Source organism: Rhinoraja longicauda, chromosome 22 (genome assembly GCF_053455715.1).
Source record: "Rhinoraja longicauda isolate Sanriku21f chromosome 22, sRhiLon1.1, whole genome shotgun sequence".
NCBI lineage: Eukaryota > Metazoa > Chordata > Chondrichthyes > Rajiformes > Arhynchobatidae > Rhinoraja > Rhinoraja longicauda.
In genome coordinates this window covers 18,439,731-18,464,266 of record NC_135974.1, presented here as the reverse complement: position 1 = coordinate 18,464,266, position 24,536 = coordinate 18,439,731, and the positions used below count along the sequence as shown (strand labels likewise).

At 46.3% G+C, this 24,536-nt stretch overlaps 1 protein-coding gene across 1 annotated transcript in view; it reads right to left on the bottom strand.

The window, feature by feature from the left end:
- Nucleotides 1-19,787: 19,787 nt before the first annotated feature.
- The window catches only part of rims4 (regulating synaptic membrane exocytosis 4), a 46,172-nt gene continuing 41,423 nt past the window's right edge, over nucleotides 19,788-24,536 (bottom strand). Inside the window, exon 6 of the mRNA XM_078418906.1 lies at nucleotides 19,788-22,970. Coding sequence (XP_078275032.1) covers nucleotides 22,752-22,970 — 219 coding nt within the window. The 3' untranslated portion in view covers nucleotides 19,788-22,751. The remainder of the gene's footprint in view (nucleotides 22,971-24,536) is intronic.

Genomic DNA, 24,536 nt, shown 5'->3' with positions numbered 1-24,536 from the left:
CTTTATGACAAAGATTTCCCCCAGAATTAGCATTTTATTTTTATGTTCTGAAAGGCGGTGGAGTTGTCTGAGGCTGTGATGGGTGCTACAGAAATTCATGTCTGTTCTCTCTGTAATGTGCAGCTTGCGGCTGTCAGTGCCTGTGGAAGATTGGTGGTATTTTATTGAAACAAAACACTGCCTAGTCATACTCACTCGATCTGACTGTACACCCAGGCACCTTTTAATATAAACAACCTTGTGTGCAAAGTGTGCCTGGTGTGGGAGGAAGGTTAGTCGTAGGTGAACATTTGGAGACACATCAGCCCTCTGTGTTGTCACTCGTTTCATGCGCTGTCAATGAAGCCCTGAGGGAATGTGCGTTTGTTCTGTTTGCTGTGGAATATCCACAGCCGGGTTGTCAGTCTGCAGGTCACTGCCACACATTAGGATGGATCTTGCCGAGAAGCGGACGCATAGAACACAGAACAGTGCCTCACAGAAGCAGGCCCTTCGGCCCACAAAGCCCATGCTGAACATGATGCCAAAACCAACTCTTATTTGCCTTCACGTGATCCATATCGTTCCATTCCCTGCATATCCATGTGCCAACCTATAAGCCTCTTAAACACCACCATCAAATCTGCTTCCACCACCACCCTTGGCAGTGCTTTGGAAGCACCCACCACCCTCTGCGTCCCTCAGTCTCCTTTAAACTTCGCCCTTCTCACCTTAAAGCAATGCGCTCTGTCATTTGACATTCCACCCTGGGGAAAGAAGGGTACACAAGTAATTCTGGCTGTCTACCCTATCTATGCCTCTCATTAATGTATATACTTCTATCAGGTCTCCCCTCAGCCTGTGACAATCAAGAGAAACGATCCAAGTTTGTTCAACCTGCCTTTACAATAGCCTTTAATCCAGACTGCATTGTAGTAAACCTCTTCTGCACCCCCTCTATGCAGTGTGAGGGTGTAACTGAGACAGAAAAGGACAGTTAGGACGGCACAGTGGTCAGTGGGTAGGGCTGTACCTTGGGTGCTGTCTGTATGGATTTGCACATTCTCCATGTGACTGCAGGTTTCCTCGTGAGGCAGGTGAAATATTGGGCAAGTACAGGTGTTCAGTTCAGCAGACAGGTCAGGCAGGAGCAAGGCAGGGAGGGGAGTGGGGGGGGGGAGTCTGAAGATTTAAACTACATTGATTTCATTGCCAAAGTAAGGCAGATGAACTCAGGGATCTTCGAGAAGAATTTCAAGGGAGATCGTCCAGTGAGTCTCTATGGTTGGGATTGAAAATTAAGAAAGGGGGTGATCACTTTGATGGGATTGTACTACAGCCCCAATGGTCATGGGAGTTAGTGGAGGTAATGTAGAGGGTGATAATAGATGGGTGCTGGACCAATTAGTTGATCGCAAAAGTTAGTAAAAGAGGGGGAAGGGAAGAGAGGTAGTCCATCACACAAGCCAGCCAGCCACCCCACCATCGACTCTATCTACGCTCCACGCTACTTTGGGAAAACAGCCAACTTTTTCAGTCAGAGAGTGGTGAAGGTGTGGAATTCTCTGCCTCAGAAGGCAGTGGAGGCCAGTTCGTTGGATGCTTTCAAGAGAGAGCTGGATAGAGCTCTTAAGGATAGCGGAGTGAGGGGGTATGGGGAGAAGGCAGGAACGGGGTACTGATTGAGAGTGATCAGCCATGATCGCATTGAATGGTGGTGCTGGCTCGAAGGGCTGAATGGCCTACTCCTGCACCTATTGTCTATTGTCTATTGTCTATAATCAAAGATTTGTCCCACCCTGGTCATTCCCTCTTCTCCCTTCTCCTGTGGGGCAGAAGATACAAAGGTTTATAAGCACACACTACCTGATTCATGAAAAACCACTACCCCACTGTTATCCTCCTAGTGAACAGACCTCTCATAAGCTAGGGATGAACTCCCTGATCTTCCAATCTACCTCATCGTGACCTTGCACTTTTTTATCTGCACTTTCTCTGTAACCACATTACATTCTGCACTCTGTTTATTTTCCATTTTGCACTACCTGGTGCATTTATGAATTGGATGATTTGGTCAAACGGCATGTAAAATGAAGTTTTTCACTGTATCTCTGTACACACGACAATAGTGATAAACCAACACCAGTACCAGCGATCACTGAGGAGAAAATTGCATTGCTGGAGGGAGAGAGGATGTCCAGGAATGAGCAAGGACAATGCCTGTCTGTTTATAATTCATAGATAATAGAGGTGTAAGTATCTTATTTGGGACTCTTTCATAGTGTACTTATGATTAAGAAGGAAACAGGTGTAGAGAAGAATTTGCAGAAATGTTAAAAACCGCGATGAAGGAGTTTTCAGACTTGTGGATATGAACTGGCTTCACAATAACGTAAAAAAGAGGTAAAGGGGAGAGAGCTTTATGAAGCAAGTTCAGGCGAACGTTCTCGATCAGCCCATTTCTTACTTGGGAAGGAAGCTGGCGATATTCTAGTGTGTCGCCTAATCCCGTTGTGTAGAATTGATTGAAAGTGCTGGAAAATTGGACTGTGACAATGATTGAAAGTGGTTGCCAATGTGTGGGTTGAACGGAAGAAATGATCAATTAAGGAGAGAGGCCGTAAGTTGGCCCTTCCAACAGTTCTGGCAAACTCTATCCTGACTGTTCAATAAGTGATGCGTGGATGCCAAGGAACACTATTGGTGGTGGAGCTGCGGCCTCACAGCGTCAATGACCTGGGTTCAATCCTGACCTCAGATGCTGTCTGTGTGGAGTTTGCACGTTCCCCCTGTGACCGCGTGGGTTTCCTCCAGGTGCTCTGGGTTCCTCCCACATCCCAAAGACATGCGGGTTTGTAGGTCAGCTGGCCCCCTGTAAATTGACCCTAATGTGTAGGGAGTGAATGAGAAAGTGGGGTAACATAGAACTAATGTGAATAGGTGATCGATGGTCAGCATGGGCTTGGTGGGCCAAAGGCCCTGTTTCCATTCTGTATCTCTGAACTAAAACTGAACAGTGCAAATACCAGTGGGAGAAGATCGAGGGCACATTAATCATGAGGTTGAGAATAGCTGTGACAAAGGATACAGACCATTTCAAGGTACGAGTTCTCGATTAGAGAAGGGTCAGTTAGAATGGGATTCAAACAAAGGTTGGCAGCCAATGACTCCATGACTCTATGACTCTAAAACTGGAATTGGACAGCGGAGGTCTTTAAGGTGAAAGCATTGCACGGTCCTTTCCACGAGGGCAGAGGGCAGAGTGGTTCAGATGGCCCAAAGGATCGAGAGTGAACTGGAGCAGAGAAATGGAGCCGAGGACAGAGACCAACTTGTGAACAGAAGTGAGAACTAGGCTGGGAACAAAACGTTCAGAGGGGAACTGAAAAAGGAAAGAGATGCAGAAAGTAAGAGAGAGTGTGAAAAAAAAACTGGCAGTGAAGGTCAAAAGGAATTCCAACTATCTTCTCGAGGGACTTTGGCCCTGAGATGTTGTGAGATGGAGGTGGGATGCTCAGAGGCCAAGAGAACATTTACATGTTGAGACCTTGGTTCTGGTTCTGGTTGATTATTGCAGTGGGGCAGTGCGGACATGCTGGACAAGGACTGCACAGCAGCTGGAGAATACTGCTGCAGGGTGTGTTTTAGTTTTAGTTCAGAGATACAGAGTGGAAACAGGTCCTTCGCTGACCATCACTCACCCGCTCTCACTACTTCTATGTTATTCCACATTTGCATCCACTCCCTACACACTGGGAACAATTAATAGAGGGCCAATTAACCTACAACCTGCACACCTTTAGGATGTGGGAGGAAACCTATGCGGTCACTGGGAGAACATGTAAACTCCACACAGACAGCACCGAGGTCAGGATTGAACCCGGGTCTCTAGCGCTGAGATGCAGCGGCCCTAGCTGTGGCCTTTATTCACCGATTGCGCTCTGTGGGTCGGAAAGAAAACTGCAGATGCAGGTTTAAATCGAAGGTAGACACAAAATGCTGGTGTAACTCAGCGGGTCAGGCAGCATCTCTGGAGAGAAGGAATGGGTGACGTTTCGGGTCGAGACCCATCTTCAGTCTGAAGAAGGGTCTCGACCCGAAACATCACCCATTCCTTCTCTCCAGAGATGCTGCCTGACCCGCTGAGTTATTCCAGCATTTTGTGTCCACCTGTGGTCTATGGGTCAGAAGATTGAGGATCCAGTGGCAGAGAGAGCGGGTGTTGTCTCCTTGGTCCAGGGGTTTGGAGATAAGTTTGTTTGAGATCATGGAGTTTCAGGGGAGCTAGGCTGGAATCAGGCAAAGGAAGAGATTGTGGATGGGTGGAGGGCTGATAAAGAGGAGGGAGAAGATCAGCTCCATAAATTAGATAAATCTGCTGGTCCAGATGGAACGTATCACAGGACGCTGAAAGAAAACAATTGTGGAGCTTCGGGCCTTAATCTCCCAAATATCTGTACGTTCAAAGCACTGCCCAAAGAATGGAAAATAGCATACTTACACCCTTGTTCAGCTAAGAGTGCAGAGTTAAACACAATAATGACAGAACAATCAGTCTGGAATTCATAGTCAATTGGACAAGACTGGATTAATATGCAAAGGCCAGCATGAACTCATTAAAGTTAAATCATTTAATTAATCTAATAGTTTTTTAATGAAGGAATTGTTTAGTTTATTGTCACATATATCGAGGTACAGTGAAAAGCTTTTTTTATTGCCTGCTATCTGGTCAGTGAAAAGACTACACATGATTAGAATCAAGCTGTGCACAGTGTACAGATACAGGATAGGGGGATTGATGAGGTGACTATCGACTTCCAAATGGCACTGACTCAAATACAGATTGTAAGTAATAACAAGTAACTGCAGATGCTGGTTTACCAAAGAAAGACACAAAGTGTTGGAGTAACTTGACGGGTGAGGCAGCATCTCTGGAGAACATGGATAAGTGACATTTCAGGTCAGGACCCTTCTTCAGACAGAATGGATTGGAGGCCCTGGAATTTAATAAGTGGTGGCAACGTGGACAGGAAATTAGCTACCTAACAGGAAAGAGGGAGTTATAGTGAACAGTTGTTACTCAGACCATGAAACGGGTCTGGATAGGGTAGGTACAGAGAGGATGTTTCCACGAGTGGGAGAGCTTAGGACCAGAGGGCACTCAGAGTAAAAGGATGTACCTTTAGAAAGGAGATGAGGAGGAATGTGTTTAGTCAGAGGGTGGTGAATCTGTGGAATTCATTGCCACAAATGGCGGTGGAGGCCAAGTCAATGTATATTTTTAAAGCGGAGACTGACAGATTCTTGATTAGTAAGGGTGCCAGGGGTTACGGGGAGGAGACAGGAGAATGGGGTTGAGAGGGATAGATGGAACAGCCATGATTGAATGGCAGAGTAGACTCGATGGGATGAATGGCAAAATTCTGCTCCTATGACTTATGAAGACTGGGAGAAGTTTGCAGTGGAGATCTCTAGGGGTTGTTGTTGGAAGGTCCAAGGCACTTTGTCAGCAGCAGGAAGGGGCTTGGCAGTTGATTGAAGGTCTGCCCATTGTATGCCAAAGTACCCTCAGCATTGAGCCATGCCTTGGCTAGGGTTGGGTTGAGGGACCCACTGCCCCTTGAATTGATCTGTTTCATGCTCAAAATAATAAAAGTCTGCATGACAATCCCTTACCATCTCTTGCCCACCAACCAGCCTCGACATCCAATGTTTCCAGATGTTTGGTCCATCAGGTCCTTGCATACTTTGGTTGAAGGAATCAGAAACAAGAGACAAAGCAAACCTTGAGAACGGGGGAGGTTTGTAGAAGAACAGGGCAGCCTGAGTCAGGGGCAAAAGAGGGAAGACATGTTCACCATTTTGGAGATACTTCCAGAAAGTGAGTGAACCATGGACATCAGCAGAATAGAATATCCCTTTTGCTCTCTCAACCTCTTTGTTGACTGGTTGGTGTTTAGGATTATCTCGAGGTTGCCTGGATTGTACTAAAATTCTATTGTAGATTAAAATTAGCATTGGGATATTTTCTTATAATCTTCTAAATTATTAATCGAGGATTTGGAAAATAATTGGTGTTGTGATGTCGAACCATCTTTTGTACAGTGGGACTGAACCAACAGAATATTGTAAGGAAATTTTTGCTGTATTTATTCAAACAAATTAGTTTTCGTATTAAAAGGGTTACTCTCGATGTTGTGTATCTTTATTCAGTGTAAATGTGCAATTAATCCACAACCCTCAAGTGGCAATGGTCTGCTTTTAATCTTCTCTTCATCCCATCCATAACGTTCGAGGATTGAACCACATGGAGAAAGACATTCAATCCACCATCCTGACACTGTTTGGGGGAAGGTCTCCAGTGAGTCTCCTACCCAGATCTGTTCCCATACTCTCACAGTTTTGTTTGCTTGGTTGAAAGAAACAGCCCCTTTGGGTCACAGAGTCCACACCGACCATCGATCACTTAAACATTAGTTTTATGTTACCCCACTTTCGCATCCTACACACTATGGGGCAATTTATGGAAGCCAATTAATCCACAAACCAGGACATATTTGGGATATGGGAGCAAACGGGAGCACCCCGAGGAAACCCATGCAGTCACAGGGAGAACGTGCACGCACAGCTGAGGTAACGGATCAATGGGTAGGTACATTGGTGAGCATGGACATGATGGGCCGAAGGGGTTGTTTCTGTGCTGTACTGCACCATGGGCCTGTGCAATGTGGGTTGAAGGAATTGTTTAGCTTCAAACTCCCGGGCTGAGAAGTGCGGACAGATAATCTGACTGTGGATGGTAGAAATTTAAATTTAGTTGATGAAATAAATCTGAAATGGGAAAGCTAATTACAGTAAAGGGGACCATAAAAATACTCATTGTTTTTAAATCCCCTCTGCGTGACTACTTGCTGGCCTGCCTGTAACTCCAGACCCACACAAAATGCTCATCTGCAGCTGCCCTCTAATGGCTCTGGCACATTCACTTTAGGGGCAATTAAGGATAGGTTTTGTCTAGGATGTCTATTCTGCAGGAGGTTTATGTTTAGGTTTATTTTTGTCATGTGTACTGAGGTACAGTGAAAATCATTGTCTTGTACGCTGTCCCAACAGATCAGATAATACCATACCCAAGTACAATCAAGTCAAACTCAAGTACAATAGGTAGAGCAAACGAGAAGATACAGAGTGCAGAATATACACTGATCAGCCAAAACATTATGACCACTGACAGGCGAAGAGAATAACATTGGTTATCTTGTTACAATGGCACCTGTCAAGGGGTGGGATATATTAGGCAGCAAGTGAGCAGTCAGTTCTTGAAGTTGATGTGGATGCAGGAGAAATGGGCAGGAGTAAAGACCTGAGCGACTTTGACAAGGGCCAATTTGTTATGGCCAGACGACTGGGTCAGAGCATCTCTGAAACGGCAAGGCTTGTGGAGTGTTCCCGGTCAGCAGTGGTGAGTTCCAACCGAAAGTGGTCCGAGGAGGGACAAACCACAAACCGGCGACAGGGTGTTGGATGCCGAAGGCTCATCGATGCACAAGGGCAACAAAGGCTATCCCGTCTGGTCCGAACCGACTGTAGGTCTATTGTGGCACGTCACAGAAAATTTTAATGATGGTCACAGGAGGAATGTGTCACAATACACAGTGCATCACACGCTGCTGCGTATGGGGCTGTACACGGAGGACCAATAGCATATTAGGCAGGTGGTCATAATGTTTTGGCTGATCAGGTCATAATGTTTTGGCTGATTGGTGGAGTTCTCAGCATTATAGCGCACCAGTTCCAGAGACAAAGTCCAATGTCCGCAATGAGGTAGAGGTGAATCGGACGGTAACCTAGCTTGTGGAAGGACTGTTCAGAAACCTGATAACAGAGGGGAAGAAGCTGTTCCTGATTCAGGTGGTGCGCACGCGCTTTCAAGCTTTTGTTCCTTCTGCCGGACAGGAGCCGGAAGAAGGGATGACCGGGCGGGACAAGTCTTTGATTATGTTGGCTGCTTTTCCGAGGCAGCGTGAAGTGTCAACAGAGTCAACGGTGGGGAGTCTGGTCTGTGTGATGGACTGGGCTACATCTACAACTCTCTGAAATTTCTTGCAGTCTTGGGCAGAGTTGTACCCAAATCAAGCTGTGATGTAACTCAGGAGTATGCTTTCTATGGTGCATCTGTAGATGTTTGCAAGAGTCACTGGAGACATGCCGAATTTCTTCAGTCTCCTAAGGAGGGATGATGATCCCTGTGCTGACTGATGATTTTGGACAGGAACATGGAGATGTAGGGAATGGAAGGACATGGATCACGAACAGGCAGAGGAGATTAGTTTAATTTGGCGTTGTGCTCGGCCCGTACATTGTGGGCTGAAGGGCCTGCTCCTGTGCTGCACTGTTCCATTGCACTCTACAGAATGAATGTACAATTGCATAATCTTCCTCTGCCAGCAGTTTTAATGCAGGTTTACATTTTTAACAGAAGATGACTTCAAGGCTTTGTAAGTGTAAACTGTGGGTATCTATTGGGCTCAGACTGTAGGTAGGAGTAACAATGGATGAAACTGGCTCCTCACCCGGGACTGTGAGAGAGTGTGGTAACTCACTCCCAGAGGAGATGATGGAGTCAGATGCAATTACTGTGTTTAAGAGGCATTTAGACAAGCACTTAATCAGGCAAGGTTTGGAAGGATACAGCCCGAATGCAGGCAAATGGGACTAGTTAAGTTGGGCAAAAAGGTCAGCATGGATGTGATGGTCCAAAGAACCTATTTCTGTGCTGTAATTTAGTTTAGTTTGGTTTAGAATTGCAGCGTAGGTACAGGCCCTTCGGCCCACCTGTCTGCGCCAACCAGCAATCAACCAATCACACTAGTACTATTCTACACACAAGGGACAATTTACAATTTACGGAAGCCAATTAATCTACAAACTTGCGCATCTTTGGCGTGTGGGAGGAAACCGGAGCATCCAGAGAAAACCCACTCGTCACAGAGTGGATGTGCAAACTGTACAGACAGCACCTGTAATTAGGATTGAACCTGGATCTCTGGCGCTAAAAGGCAGCAACTCTACCGCTGCGCCACCGTGCCACCCTCACTATACAGCCCTATGATTCTAAGATAAATGCGGGTCAGGCCGGGTTACTGTGCTGAATTACTCCAGCACTTGGTGTAACTTTTGTAAACCAGCACCTGCACTTCCTTGTATCTCTGTGAGTCTATGCCTCTGCGAACAGGCCAACAAATCTGAAGGTTGTGAGTTCAAATCACTTCATTGTCAATGTATGATTTTGAAGTAAAATGAAAATCTGAGAATAAGTGGCTAGGATCACAAAAATTAAACGTGGACATATGGGAATTTGGTGATAAAAATATATTTCTCATGACACCTCACCTGGAACACATGTACAGCTCTGTTTTCATTATTTAAACAGACTTCCACTTTCTCTGGAGACAGGGCAGAGAAATTAAAGCAGGTTGGAGCAGTGAATTTCCAAGGATGTTGCCAGGACTCGAGGGCCTGAGCTACTGAGAGAGATTGGGAAGGCTAGGACTTTATTCCCTGTAGTGCAGGAGGTTGAGGGGTGATCTTATAGAAGTGTATAAAATCATGAGGGGACTAGTTAGGGTGAATGCACTGAGAATTTTACCCAGACTAAGGGAATTAAGAACCAGAGGACATATGTTTTATGTGAGAGGGTCAAGGTTATTTACAAACCAGAGTGGCAACGTTTGCACACAGAGGGTGGTGGGTGTATGGAACGAGCTGCCAGAGGAGGCAGTTAAGGCAGGTATGATAATAGTATTTGAAAGACACTTGCACAGGTACAGATCTTCCCATCTCCTCTTCATTTAGACGGGTACCTGGATAGGATAAGTTTCGAAGGATATGGGTCAAATGCAAGCAGGTGGGACTAGAGTAGACGAGGTATGTTGGCCAGCATGGGTAAGTTGAGCTGAAGGCCTTGTTTCCACGCTGTATGATTCTATGACTCTTAACCATCTTTGACCCAGGGAGACTAGCCCGACTGATTCCGTCCACAGGGTGCGGTCACAAGGTGTTGCAACTCCTGGCTCATGAACATGGTTTGTTCACACTTTGCCTGCTCAGCATTCTCTCCTCACTTCTCCCACTGTATTAAATGTCTACATAGGAATTGGCCAGCGTCGAGGCCCTTAAATACATTTGTGCAAATGAAATCCCCAGTAATGACCATTTTTGTGTGTGCAAGCAGAGAGGCTTATTGTCATCACATTACCACTGTTTCTCTGCTCTTCATCTCTCTTGCAAGCCCTCTTCAGCTCTCCGGCGAAGGGTGGATTGATCTCCATCTCGAAAGATGGGGCTTCAATCTTGGGGGGGGGGGGGGGGTCTCAGAGGGAGCAGTGGGCAAGGGAGAGGCGTCTATCGCTAATGAGTGGGGCCAGTTCTGGCCACCGCACAATAGGAATGATGTGAGCCCCAGAGAGGGGTCAGGCAGATTCACCAACGGCGGGGGGGGATTTATCATAGTCAGGGGCTGGAAAAGACCAGGTTAATGTCCATAAGTCATAAGAGCAGACTTAGGCCATTCGGCCCATCAAGTGTCTGAGGGGTGAACCTATAGAGGTGCATAAAATCACGAGGGGAATAGATATGGTGGATGCATAAAGTCTTTTACCCAGAGTAGGGGAATCTAGAACTAGAGAACATTGGTTTAAGGTGAGTAAGGAAAGAGGAACCCGAGGGACAACTTTTTCATACAGAAAGTGGTGGGTATATGGAAATTGAGTTGCAGAGGAGGTATTTGAGGCATGTACAAAAGACATTTGGACAAGTACATGGATAGGATAGGTTTAGAGGGAGATGGGCCAAACCCTGGCAAATGGGACTAGCACAGTTGAGACGTCTTGGTCGGCATGGATAGGTTGGGTCGAAGGGCCTGTTTCTGGGTGATATGACCCCAGAGCGTTCACTGGAAGGTCATTTGAGTTCACACTGGCTGCTGAGAAAGTGATGTAATCAATTCTAATCACCCACCCTTTTCACAATGCCCTGCAAATTACTTTCTTTCAAGGGTCCCAACCTGAGACGTCATCTGTACATTCCCTCCAGAGATGCTGCCTGACCCGCTGAGTTCATCCAGCATTTTGTATTTTGCTCAAGATTTCAGCATCTGCAGTTCCTTGTGCCTCCACTTTGTCTCAAATGCACACAGAACTCCCTCAGAACTGCCCCCCTCCCCTCACAGTGCGGCACTCCCTCACTACCACCCCCCCCCCCCCGCACAGTGCAGTACTCCCTCACTCCCCCCCCCCCACAGTGCAGCACTCCCTCACTACCACCACCCCCCCACAGTATGGCACTCCCTCACTACCACCCCCCCCACAGTGTGGCACTCCCTCACTAACCCCCCCCCCCGAGTGCGGCACTCTCTCACTACACCCCCCCCACACAGTGCGGCACTTCTTCACTACTGCCCCCCCCCCACAGTGCAGCACTCCCTCACTACCACCCACCCCCTCCACAGTACAGCACTCCCTCACTACCGTCCGTCCCCCACAGTGCAGCACTCCCACACTACCACCCCCCCGCCGCACAGTGCAGCACTCCCTCACTCCCCCCCCCACAGTGCAGCACTCCCTCACTACCACCACCCCCCCACAGTATGGCACTCCCTCACTACCACCCCCCCCCCCCCCACAGTGTGGCACTCCCTCACTACCCCCCCCCCCCCGAGTGCGGCACCCTCTCCCTACCCCCCCCCACACAGTGCGGCACTTCTTCATTACTGCCCCCCCCACAGTGCAGCACTCCCTCACTACCACCCACCCCCTCCACAGTACAGCACTCCCTCACTACCGCCCCCCCCCCACAGTGTGGCACTCCCTCACAACCCCCCCCCCCACAGTGCACACTCCCTCACTACCACCCCCCCCACCCCCCCCACACAGTGTGGTTCTCCCTCACTACCGCCCCTCCCGCAGTGTCAAGCTCCCTCACTAAAACAGTGGTGTGAGTGCCTGGAATAATATGAAGAACTTCTCACGCTGATTAACCAAGTTTTGTGCAATCGCAAGTAATGCAAGAACATCGGCAAAGTTTAATCATTCAATTTATTTTGTAAAATATTCAGATCGGTTAAACATTTTGTTTTCCATTTTTACAAATAGCTGTAAAATGCCTTGAGGCAACAAATTCCTGAACTAAATAAAACCTTCACACCAAAGTATTTATCAGGAAAGCTTCTTAATCGGTTTAAACAATGACATTAAACGGAGCTAATACTGTCCGTCACTTAATCTCACGTGGGATCCAGGAGTGAAGTTGAGTGACTGTTGTTCTCTGAACCTCTGACACACACACACCCACGGGAGTAATCGGACCTACCCACACAGAGTTGTGCATCAATCTCAGCGTTTAGCCAAATCTCTCAATGCATGGTACGTGGGTGAAGGGGGGTGGGGGAACTGGGCAATATGGAGACTGATGCAAACAGACAAACAGACATGGCAAGAAATCACAGAACTCAACTTGTCAGTGATAAACACAGAGTATGGGGAGAAGGGCGGTTGGATTTAACATTATGAAGACAAAGGATTGTTCTGTATTAAAATATTCTGTCAAAACACGGCACATTCTTTTCGCTGTTGGGGGAGATGATCTAATGGAGGAAGCTAAAGCAGTCTGCTGTGCTTCTTCAATCAAAAGATGGACCCAGACATTACTGAGAAGAATGCTTTATTGCAAATTGGAAGTGTTTCACTCCAGGCTGAATCACTCATGCTTGTGTGGGTCTTCAGGAGCTGTACAGACATCCTTATTGCAAAGATTCCCACAACATGCCCCCATCTGGCTCCCAACATCGGCATTATCATCGCCCAAACAACTTGTCTCACCGTGCCTTCATTAACCTTGGTTAAGATCGGTTGAGAGTAACTGGTTACCGCACGTTGACAGGACCAGCTCCATCGAGGGAAGGTAAGAAACAGGAGCAGAGAGGATCCTTGGGCCCCTCATGCTTGCCCCACCATTCAGTAAGAACATAGGTGATCTTTTACCTCAGCACCGTTTCCCTGCTCAAACCTCCCTTCCCAATGCTAGATTCTCTTACTGTGTAGAACCCATCGAGCGAACTTGGACAAACAGCCTTGAGTCAGCACCGAGCTCCCTGTGCATTAGCAACTTGCAATTTGTGACACCTCAATCCTGGTTCATTTTATCCGGAGGAAGGAGACTGCCTCCGGGAGATAAAAGCCATAGCTTCCTGTCACTTTGATGTTCGTCATTGGGAGGCACTGTGCCCTCAACGGATGGCCACATTAGATGCCTTTCATTGGGAGTTGCTTTTGGTTCTGAAGGGTTCCCAATAATTCCTTCCACGGTCAATGGGAGGCTAAATGCATTTGGTTAATAATTTGTGCAATAACTATGTAAGGAATAAGACACAAAGAATGCAACAGGTCAGGCAGCAACTGTGGAGGGGATGGACAGGCGATGTTTCGGCTGTGTCCCTTCTTCAGAACAAACTCTCCATTCCCTCCACAGATGCTGCCTGACCCGCTGAGAATCTCCAGCACTTTGTGTTTTGCTCAAGATTCCTACATTTGCAGGTCGTTGTGTCTCCATCGTGGTTTTGATGTCCACACCACTGCTCCCACCAGCATCCTCCCACCCATCCCCACATCCTTTAGTTCCATTTCTCTTACTCAACTTCCTCGTAAATGTTGCTTCCACCTCAATCACTCTCTCCACATCCCACGTCTGTGAATTCCTTGATGGGTTGGTTGTTCTTTTTGATGGATATTTACGATACTTTGTTCTGGTCTGCTCACAAGTGGAAGTATCTTCTCCAAGCCTATCGCACTAAACTGTTTCATAATCCCTGTCAGGCTTGTAATGAGATTACTGCACCAGTACAATGATGTTCTCCCTCCCTCTAGTAACTTGTCCACGCGTTGTAAGTGGCATCAGCAAGGACACATTTAGTGGACATTCTCAATCGCCCTTTGAAGCAGCTGAGAAGACACAAAATGCTGGAGTTGCTCAACAGGCCAAGTAGCCTCATTGGAGAACATAGAAAGGAGACATTTTGTGTTGGGACCCATCGCCAGACTGGTTGCAGGGGTGGGAAGGAACACAAAGCATGGCAGGTTACAGGAGGAGTGGAGGGAACACAGGCGAGAGGGGAAGGGAGTGATAGATAGACAGATGGGTGGACAAAGGCCAGAGATGAACACATCAGGTGTGAGACATACGGATTAGAGAGTTGCAGAGTGTCAAGATAGAGGATTGATGATGTGTGAGGTGTTTAGGATGCTTCGGGTTGTTTTAGGATGCTGGGATTGTTTAGGATTAAGAATTGGTTGGTAAACCAACATCTGTAGTTCCTTATTTCCAGAGCAGAGAAGATAAACTGGCAATCCACACCAGTAAGAAAACAGCCAGCACAATCCTTACAAGAATTACGTTGTTTACACCACTGTTTGCCAGGCTATGTGAAGGGGCTGGGCGGGTCTCCCTGTTGTGCCTGTCATACAAGATCGGATTGAAGAGTTAGATTGAAGGGCGGTAGTGAAGGTCTGGACTCTTTGTGGTCACCACTGCTGATGTTACTCGTTCATTTCTCATTTCATCTCTCAGAATAAAAGGACGTACCTTTAAAAAGGAGATGAGGAGGAATTTCTTTAGACAGAGGCTGGTGAATCTGCAGAATTCATTGCCACAGACAGTGGTGGAGGCCAAGTCATTGGGTATTTTTAAAACAGAGATTGACAGATTCTTGATTAGTGAAGGCATCAAAGGTTACGGGGAGAAGGCAGGAGAATGGGGTTTAGAGGGAAAGATAGATCAGCCATGATTGAATGGCGGAGCAGACTCGATGGGCCGAATGGCGTAATTCTGTTCCTATGAGTTATGAACATGAACTCATTCCATATTGATTTAGTTATTTGATTTTAAGTTCTTCAGCTTCGAACTAATGTCTGTAGATCATAGATGCAGGCATTTTGAGTACCAGCCCAAAACCAGCCGCTTTACCACTGGAATAATGAACATAGGAAATTATATTTATTTTGCCGGGTAAATTCACATCTGTGGAAAGAGAAACGGTTAACTGAACAGGGCAAAGACCCTTCTTCTAAATTTAATTCTGTTTCACTCTCCACAGATGCAGCCTGATCTGCTGAATAATTCCAGCATTAGCTATCAGGTTAGTTTAGTTTAGAGATATAGCATGGGAGCAGGCCCTTTGGCCCACCAACTCCACACTGACCATCGATCACCCGTTCACACTAGTTCCATGTTATCTCACTTTCTCATCCACTCCCTACACACACGGGGCAATTTACAGAGGGCCAATTGAGCTATAAACCTGCACGTCTTTGAGAACATACAAACTCCACACACAGACAGATAACACCTGAGGTCAGGATCGAACCTGGGTCTCTGATGCTGTGAGGCAGCTGCTCTGCCAGCTGTGCCACTGTACTGCCCTGATTTTATTTTAGATTTATTGTTACTTTTTTTTAAAACTTTCGCTGTCTTGCATTACGCTAAGCTCGGGATTGGTGTCGGTGAAAGCCAATGACACTCTGATGAGCGACCATGGTGCGCAGCGGTCATTTCTCAGTGTGGTTCCTCTCGTGCAAAACACTAGCAATAGTTATAACTGAGTCATAGATGGACAATGCCATCAGGGTTTGACCAGAGATCACGGGGTCATCAATAGACTGGCCAAACTAGCAGTCCTTGCTGTCAAGTGTGAGAAGGTGTCACACGCAAGAGACCCCGTAAAAACCCTAGTAAATCTAATATTTGCTAAATTAGTCACTGCTGGGCGGGCTGGTACCTCGTGCTCAGCCCTTTGCAGCTCCTCTTTGGCAAGTGGAAGAGCATGGTGAACTCAAGGGGGCCAAGGTCTGATGGTGCTTTTGATTACCTGGCCCTCACTCTGAACCATGCTCGAGTAAGGCCGAACAAGGCGGCTTCCTCTGAAGACCCATTGCTGGCTGAATTCCAGCCTTGTCTGCAACGGCGAGCTTGGGTCTCCTGTTTAATGTTGCAAGCGTGCAGTAATGCGGCTCAGCACTGGCCGATGCAGCCTGCAACTATTGCAACCCCCCCCCATGCACCGTTCCAATCCTCATGCATCCCGCCAACCTTTTCTATGCATCGCGTTATTTCCCATGCGCTGTTCCGGTTTTGACGCGTCCCGCCAACGTTTTCCAAGCGTCCTGCTCTGAATCTGCCATTCCTCCTGTGCTCAATGAGCCACCACATATCAATGCCCTGCTCCTGCATCCCGTTGCATTCCTCGTGCATCCCGCCGTCATTTTCCATGCATCCTTCATTTCTCGTGCATCCCATCTGTTCAGGAAATGACTGGCACATCTTTGGAAACCACACTGAGAAACTAAAAGCCCCCCTGCAAGTCAATATGACCATGGCCGATCAATCCTTCAAATAGTGATTGTATTAACAGAGGAAGCTTTTATGGTGGAGAGCTTGAGGAACATCAATGGTCAGAGGAGATAAATTCTGGAGACACAATTCTCGTTTACACAAAAGGACACAAAGTGCTGGTGTAATTCAGCGGGTCAGGCAGCATCTCTGGAAAACATGGGTAGATAATGTATAGGGTTGGGATCCTGGATAATGTTCATAAGTTCTAGGAGCAGAATTAGGCCATTTGGCCCATCAAGTTTACTCCGCCATTCAATCATGGCCGATCTATCTTTCCTTCTCAACCCCATTCTCCTAACTTCTCCCCATAAACCCTGACACCCTTACTAATCAAGAATCTGTCAATCTCCACCTTAAAAATTCCATTCACTTGGCCACCACAGCCATCTGTGGCAATGAATTCCACAGATTCACCATGCTCTGACTAAAGAAATTCCACCTCATCGCCTTTCTAAAGGTATGGAAACTAAAGGTATGTCCTTTTATTCTGACTAAAGCCTCTGGTCCCAGACCCTGAATTCTAGGCTTAGTTGGTCAGATTGACAGCTTGGACCGTGATGATCCCATCTTGGACTTCTGCTGACCCCGAAGCTTGTCTCCATATTGAATTGCCGTCAGTGCACAAGATGCTTACAGAAATAATCATCCAACAATAACTCGGGAAAGATAATCACACACACTGGGAAGTGGCATTGAAATGATGGGGGGAGAATTGCAACTTGAGATTGAAACAGCCCGGAGGTGAATTCAAGTTTAGACACGAGGGGACTGCAGATGCTGGTTTATGAAAAAGGACACAAAGTGCTGGAGTAACTGAGCATCCCTGGAGATTATGGATGGGTCAGGCAGCATCCCTGGAGATTATGGATGGGCAGCATTTCAAGTGGGGACCCTTCTTCAGGCTGATTGAAGAATGAGGGAGAAAGCTGGAAGAGAGGTGAGGGTGGGACAAAGCCTGGCAAGTGATAGGTGGATACAGGTGAGGGGGAGGGGGGATAGTTGATCGGTTGGACAAAGGCTAGCGGATAAGACTAAGGATAAGAAGATAGGGAGAGAAGAGGCATGAAGTGTGAAGCTGGAGGGTTCAAATCTTCATTGGTTACAGAAGTAAATGCAATAACTGGTGTGCTGGTTCGTGAAAGTCTATTTAAAATCCCACAACTGGTAGTCAGCTGGGTCAATTATTATCCGTAGTTCAGACTACTTGCTGTCACTATCTTGTCTGGCCTACACCTGACTTTGGTCCCACACTGTGCTTTGAGGCAAGCAATCACACAACTGAGAAACCCACCCTCAGCTCCACATTGAGTTTATTTTAGAGATACAGCATGGAAAAGGCCCTTTGACCCATTGAGTCTGAGCCGACCAACAATCACCCATACACTAGATTTATCCTATACCCTAGGGGTAATTTACAGAAGCCAATTATTCTACAATCCTGCACGTCTTTGGAGTACTGGTGGAAACAGGAGCACACGGAGAAACCCACGCGGTCACAGGGAGAACATACAAACTCCGTGCAGACAGCACCCGTGGTCAGGATTGAACCTGGGTCTCTGACAGCACCCATCGTCAGCCCAAATTTCAAATGGCGAGCAAGACCTCTGAAGAACCTGAAAGTTTGACGAGGCCAATACCCATGTGACCTGCTGAAGCAAGCATCAGAGATACTTTACAACAACCAACTTCAATTGGTGACACCACCCAACAAGGTCAAGCAGCGTCAGAGTCATACAGCCCGGGACAGGCCCTTCGGCCCAAGTCGTCTATCCTTTCTTTCACCAAATACAATTCACCCCTCTCTCTCTCTCTGCCCTTTGATTCCACCACCATCACTATCCCCCTCTTCATCTGACCCACAAGTTCTACACCAACTTCCCCCTACAATGGGTATAGCATACCCCAGTGGCTATGTCCATGAAGGCGCTGCAGAGATGGTAGAGGAGCTTCCTGCCAAACAGGCCCCTGGGCTTTCCATTTTTATTTCTCGGGGGAATTTAAGACAGAATCAGGACAGGACGGATTCCAAAACGCCAACAAATCGGAGTGATTGTAGGTACTCTTTCTCGGCCTTAACAGAGAGTAGCTGGAAGACTGCTTGACTGGAGCTGAAAGATCCTTCGGGGAATTTGTAAAGCAAGATGTATTAATATCGCAACTCCAGGTGGGGGTAAAATTGCCTGAGGCAGGAACGCTGGGGAAGTCGAATAATGGAAACACCTTCTATTGCAGACAGGACACATCTGGGGTTGTTTAGTTTAGCTTAGACACGCAGCATGGAAACAGGCCCATCAGCCCACATATTCTGTTACAATGACATAGATGAAGGGACTGAGTGAAAGCAGATTTGAAGAAAGTACAAATATAGGTGGTTTAGCAATGTAGAAACATGGAACTGTAGATGCTGGTTAATACACAAAAGGTTACAAAGTGCTGGAGTAACTCAGTAGGTCAGGTAGCTTGGGAACATGGATAGGTGACTTTTCAGGTCGAGACCCATCCTCAGAGCGGTCTGAGGAAGGGTCTTGACCTGAAATGTCACCTATCCATGTTCTCCAGAGATGCTGCCTGAACCGCTGAGTTACTCCGGCACTTTGCATCCTTGGGTGAGTTTAGCAAGTTGTGTAGACATGAAGATCCCATGATGGCAGATTTAGTGAGTGTACAAAGTGAGAAAATGCAAAGTGCAAAAATATAAACTCCAGGTGGAAGAATGAACACGGAAAAATAATTTAAATGGAATGAGACCACACGATGTTGTGGTACATAGGGTGTCAGTGCATGAAACACAAATGGACTGCTTATAGGTACAGCAATAGGAAGGCAGATGCAATGTTGGCCTTTATTGCAAGGAGTGTACAGTGTATAACCAGGGATGATTTGTTGCAACTTTACAGGAGCAGATGGGATCACTTCTGGAGTAATGTGTTTAATTTGGTGTCTGTATTTATGAAAATAAATGTTTTCAACGGAAACAGTGCAGGGGAGATTCACTGGGGCGATTCTGGGATGAATCTCATGATCTTATGATCTCATGACATGATCTTGTGGCGGCTCCCAAGTTAAAAGGTGAAGCAAGTGGTCTACCATTCTCATGATGGAACTAACTACAGAACAATGGGGAGAGGATGGGGAGGGACGGTGGGGTCGGGGATAAAGATTGATCTTGCGCAGGGATAGAATAAACTGAATGGCCAAATGGCCTCTATCCATCCTCCAACCCGCCTGTGATTCTGTGACTCTGGGTCTAGGACGAGGGTGTCCTTAAAGAAGCAGAGGAAGAAAGCGTACACGGAGTGAAAGGCTTCACCACCCCCGCTCTCTCCCCCCCCCCCCCCCCCCCCCGCCCCCCGCCTGAGTGCAGTCTTTAACAGATTGACAAGAATCGCCACTCTCTTGCAGATTGAATGCAGAACTGTGGCACTACTGCCTCGATCACCCTTTGGGTATGGGAGGGAACAAAGCCCAAAGGAGAGATGCTAAAGGAACCGGAGCAAACTGGAAAAAAGGGGCAACTGACTTTGGATGCGAAATAAGAGAGATGGAGTAGACCAGAATGGAACAACGTTCACAGGGAGATGGGGAGAGAGATATGGCGCTGGCGAACAATGGGAGTGCATTTAGACACCAATAAAGTGAAATTTAAATGGAAGAATAGCGGTCCAGGCGTGAGGGAACCCAGCAGGATACTATGCTTGTAATGTTTCCTGCCTGGGCCTCCACCCTTGAACTGCAACTAGATGTCCTATCACACTAGGGTGACTCAGTGGCTGTTAATGGTGGCTGCTTTCCATCTGCCCAAGCAGACTTTGATTCCAGGTTGAATAGAACAGAAGGCTGGATCAGTAGAACTCATCCCAGTGCACGTTATGTTGGAAATGGTTTTAGTGACGGAATTTGGCCCAGGTCCCACTGCTCCTAGTCAAACAACTCAAACTCCATTCAGAAAACTCTCTGCACTCTACGACTCCAATAGTTTCAAACATTCAAGACTAAAAATTGAGGGTTCAAAATTATTATTATATTTTCTATATAAAACCACCAGCAGTCCTTATAAATCAGGAACAAAACTAAGACAACCTAGCTCTTAATGAATTTTATATCGCCCCCTTTTATAACATTGTCTGTTTTTATAAACAAAACTGCTTGTGGTTTTGCAGTAATACTGAACCCTGGTTTTACTAACTGCAGTGTATGCCTACGTTTTAAATAACATTTCTCACATTTTCAACATTTATTATTGAGAATAAATTTCCTACTGCACTGAATGCGACCTGTTCCTCTTCTATTGCTACATGTGAGGCATATTTGGTATCTATCACCCGCTATGCCATTGAAACACCTACAAGTGTCCAAAATTTAAGAAATGTGCTTTGTTTAAAGTCACTACTATGCTAACACGCACCCAAACATGCATACGGCTAACTCTTTGCCAAGTTAATCTAACTTATTTATATCTATTGTGACAGCAACATATAAAAACTTAGTGAATTGATCCCGAAACATATCAACTCTTCGTCTTACTTTCCAGTACTTCCTCAAACAATAACACTTCCTTCTCTAAGTTGCTGTGAAATAATTTTGAGCGCAAATACTAGAATAATCTGAAATTTCTTTAAGAACAATATGGTAATATTAATTAATAACAGGCATTGTAACTACTCAACTAAGCTCCTGTGAAACAGAACTGCTCTTTAAATAGAAATATTGGCTTGGAAGGAATAGCCTATGATAATATTTGTTGTTTAAAGGATTTAGTTCAGTTGATAAATTCATCTGCCATAACTACTCCAAATTAATTTAGATTTTTTATGGAACTGTGGATAATTATTTTATTTGAAGGCTCATTTGAAGCAAGGATATGTAAACTCATCCAAAGCATGTGTTTAACAATTTTGAGAATCAGATATATAGCAAATAAATACTTGCAAACTCTTAAGAATAGCCCGATTTAAATGTAAACTTTGAAGATTGAGGTTGGATAGAGTCTTGGGTTCAAAGTCCCTTCTGAAGATTTCAAAGCAAAATTTAATTTGGAACACGAATTGAGATTTTAATTAGACTTCCTCATCAATTAGATTCAAGCTTTACCTCCCATCCTGAACCGCCAACGTTGTACCTCATCTGCATTCTCAGCAGACAAGGACAAGATTGGCACAGTTCTGAACACACTCGGTCTACGCTGTACCCAATAGCCTTAATCTACTGTCACTACCCTTGCATGCTACAAACTATAAACTACTGCACCCTCTCTCAATATACAGAGAATGCCGAAAACTTTCAATGCTGTAATTAAGGAGAATTTCAATTTCTTTTTTTTTGTATAATTTTAGTACACATCGTTGTGCTACTGCAATATTGTATAAAGTCCCTCCACTTCTATCTTTCCACTCTCTGTCTTCAATAAACTCCCAGATGTGACACCAGTCACCATCCCTGAGACCACTCTCTCTGGCAATGCGGCACTCTTCCTGTTTCTCAAGACATATTATTGCCAAAAAAATGCCATTCTGTTTTTTTTATACCAGTGCATTAAGTTATGAAATAAGTTAAACTAACACTGAAAACTACATCTTATATTTACTTATTTATGTAAACTCTAATGATATCAAAGTGTCAAGTGTCCTCGGTGGAATTAGGTGCTGAGATAACGAAGAATGTTGACCGATGGAACATCGATGACAAAACACCTATGGATACCTTTGTGTTTTTTACAGCTCTCAGGAATATAATTCCAGGAGCCAAGAAGCTAATTATTGTTTACCCAAGTAAATACTGACACGGCAAGATTTCAGGCATGTTCTGGCGAACAGGGTTGCCATTCAACTCTAGATCCTGGACGCCACCCGGTCGGTCTCTGACACAGGCGATTAAAACACTTTACTTGCTTTCCAATGAAGTGGACTCTTCCAACGACAGTGGGTTGCTGAAGGTACACTTGTTGATGGAATGATGGTACCCGCTCTACAGATGTCATCCGACGATGGAAGGCTGATGGAGTCCACACTTGGTTTGCGGAGGAGACGATGAGATGCCACAAGTTGGGCAAAAAACAAACGGACCGTGATTGGAGGTGAACGTGGAGCAGAGGAGCGCTACTACAGCCGGTCCTTGCGGGCACTGTGCCAGGCACCGATCATCAATCACCTCATCCCCCTCCGTGCCGCCATTGCCGGGCTCTGGGTCACCCTTTGACCAAAACGGGCTCCGGGGAAGTGGACTAAGTCAAGCATGCACTGTGCGGCAGCAACGAGCCCTCTGCCCACGAGGAGCCCTGACTGCCCTCTAGCATGGCAGGAAACGAAAGGCTGGCAAGGAACCCACCATGGTTAGGAGCGGTCGCAGCAAGGTCCGACGGTGCTCTCCAGCGAGAGCTGGGAGGCGTTACGGAGCAGCGGGGCCAAGGGTGGCTCCACCATGGAGCAGGTCGGGAATAGCTTGTACCATCCAACGGCCGAGCTCGACAGGTCCAGCTCTTCCAGCAGCACCTGAGCCACTCCCATGAAACACTTGCGATCCATCCTGCTGTAGTTACCCCAGACAATCACCTTCCAGGCCAGAAAGAGAGAAGTTTAGTTTAGTTTCCAACAAGGCGCCTGCAATGTAAGAGTTAACAGACTATGTCAGCTAAAATGGAGTCGTCAGCTAAATAAGCAGCACCACCTTTCAAACCCTGCTTAGGAAAACAAGCAGATGTTTTCGAAGAATGCTTTGGCTAACTAGAAGTGTCCAGTAAATCACGAGGCCACATACAAGGTTACTAAGATTAGCTTTGTCTTCCTAGAGACATCTGTGACTAGCTCGGACACATAACACACACCATTGTGGTACCAAGGAGGATAGCGAGTTGGACACTTAGTCAACTGTTGTTCTTAGAGATAAAAGTTATGATGTAGGTGCATGCTTCGACCATTAGAGCAGAGCTTCACCTGAGGGGAAGAGCTTGAAGAGATCGTTACCCGAGAGGGAGAGAGAGAGGAAAAGCTTGAATCCTGGTGTGTGCCGATGCCAACAGGCAGGGGACTCCAATACACAAAGGGGCGTGAGTGAGACCTGTTATGTTATATAGTTACCATATTGATAGTTTTTCTGTATTTTACTTGTATTTTCTGTATTTTACTTGTATTTGTAGACCTCCATATATTTTGTTACAGCTGCCAAACCAGGCAACTCTTTGTGCGCTAGTCACAGACGTAGGTCTGCAATCGTGAATTATAATCACTCCTTTTCTCCGACAGCAACATTTCTTACTTTACTGGACTTCATCTTGCAGTAAATGTTATTCACGTTATTCCCTTTATCACGAATCTGTACAATGTGGGTGGCTCGATTGTAACCATGTGTTGTTTTTCCACTGACTGATGAGCACACAGCTAAAGCTTTTCACTGTAAGTCGGTACACGTGACAATAAATTAAACTCAAACTCAAACATGGACTTAATTCAAACTCATTATTGTCTTGCGTACCGAGGTATAGTGAAAAGCTTTTTTATTGCACGCTATCCGGTCAGCGAAAACATTATACGCACAGAGTCTTTTGCCCAAAGGAGGGGAATCGAGAACCAGGGGAAATAGGTTTCAGGTGAGGGGGGGAAAGAATTAAGGGGGGGGAACCTAAGGGGTAACTTCTTTGCACAAAGGGTGATGGGTGTATGGAACAAGCTGCCAGAGGAGGTAGTTGAGGCAGGTGCTATCACAACATTTAGGAAACACTAGACCAAGTGGACCCGTTAGGCCCAAACCTCTCCTTTATTGGTGCAGCACCCTCTCCTCCCGCCCTCCCCCCATCCCCCCCTCCCTCCCTCCCCCTCCCCCCCTTCAATCCCCCTTATCCTCCCTCCTCCCTCCCTCTCCCACCCTCCCTCCCTCCCCAGGAGATAGGTTTAAACTTTAAAATGTGAATAACTTTAAAAATATAACACCAATTTCACTGATACTTCTTCCATTAGCACCAAAGGGACGATGTTGAGTAAGGTGGGCCTAAAATTGTCATGCTATCGTGTACTGTTTTGGCTGTAGTTCAGGAACAAACAAACAAACAAGAGTTTTAATATATAGATTTGGAGAGGTACATGGATAGGACAGGTTTAGAGGGATATGGGCTAAACACAGGC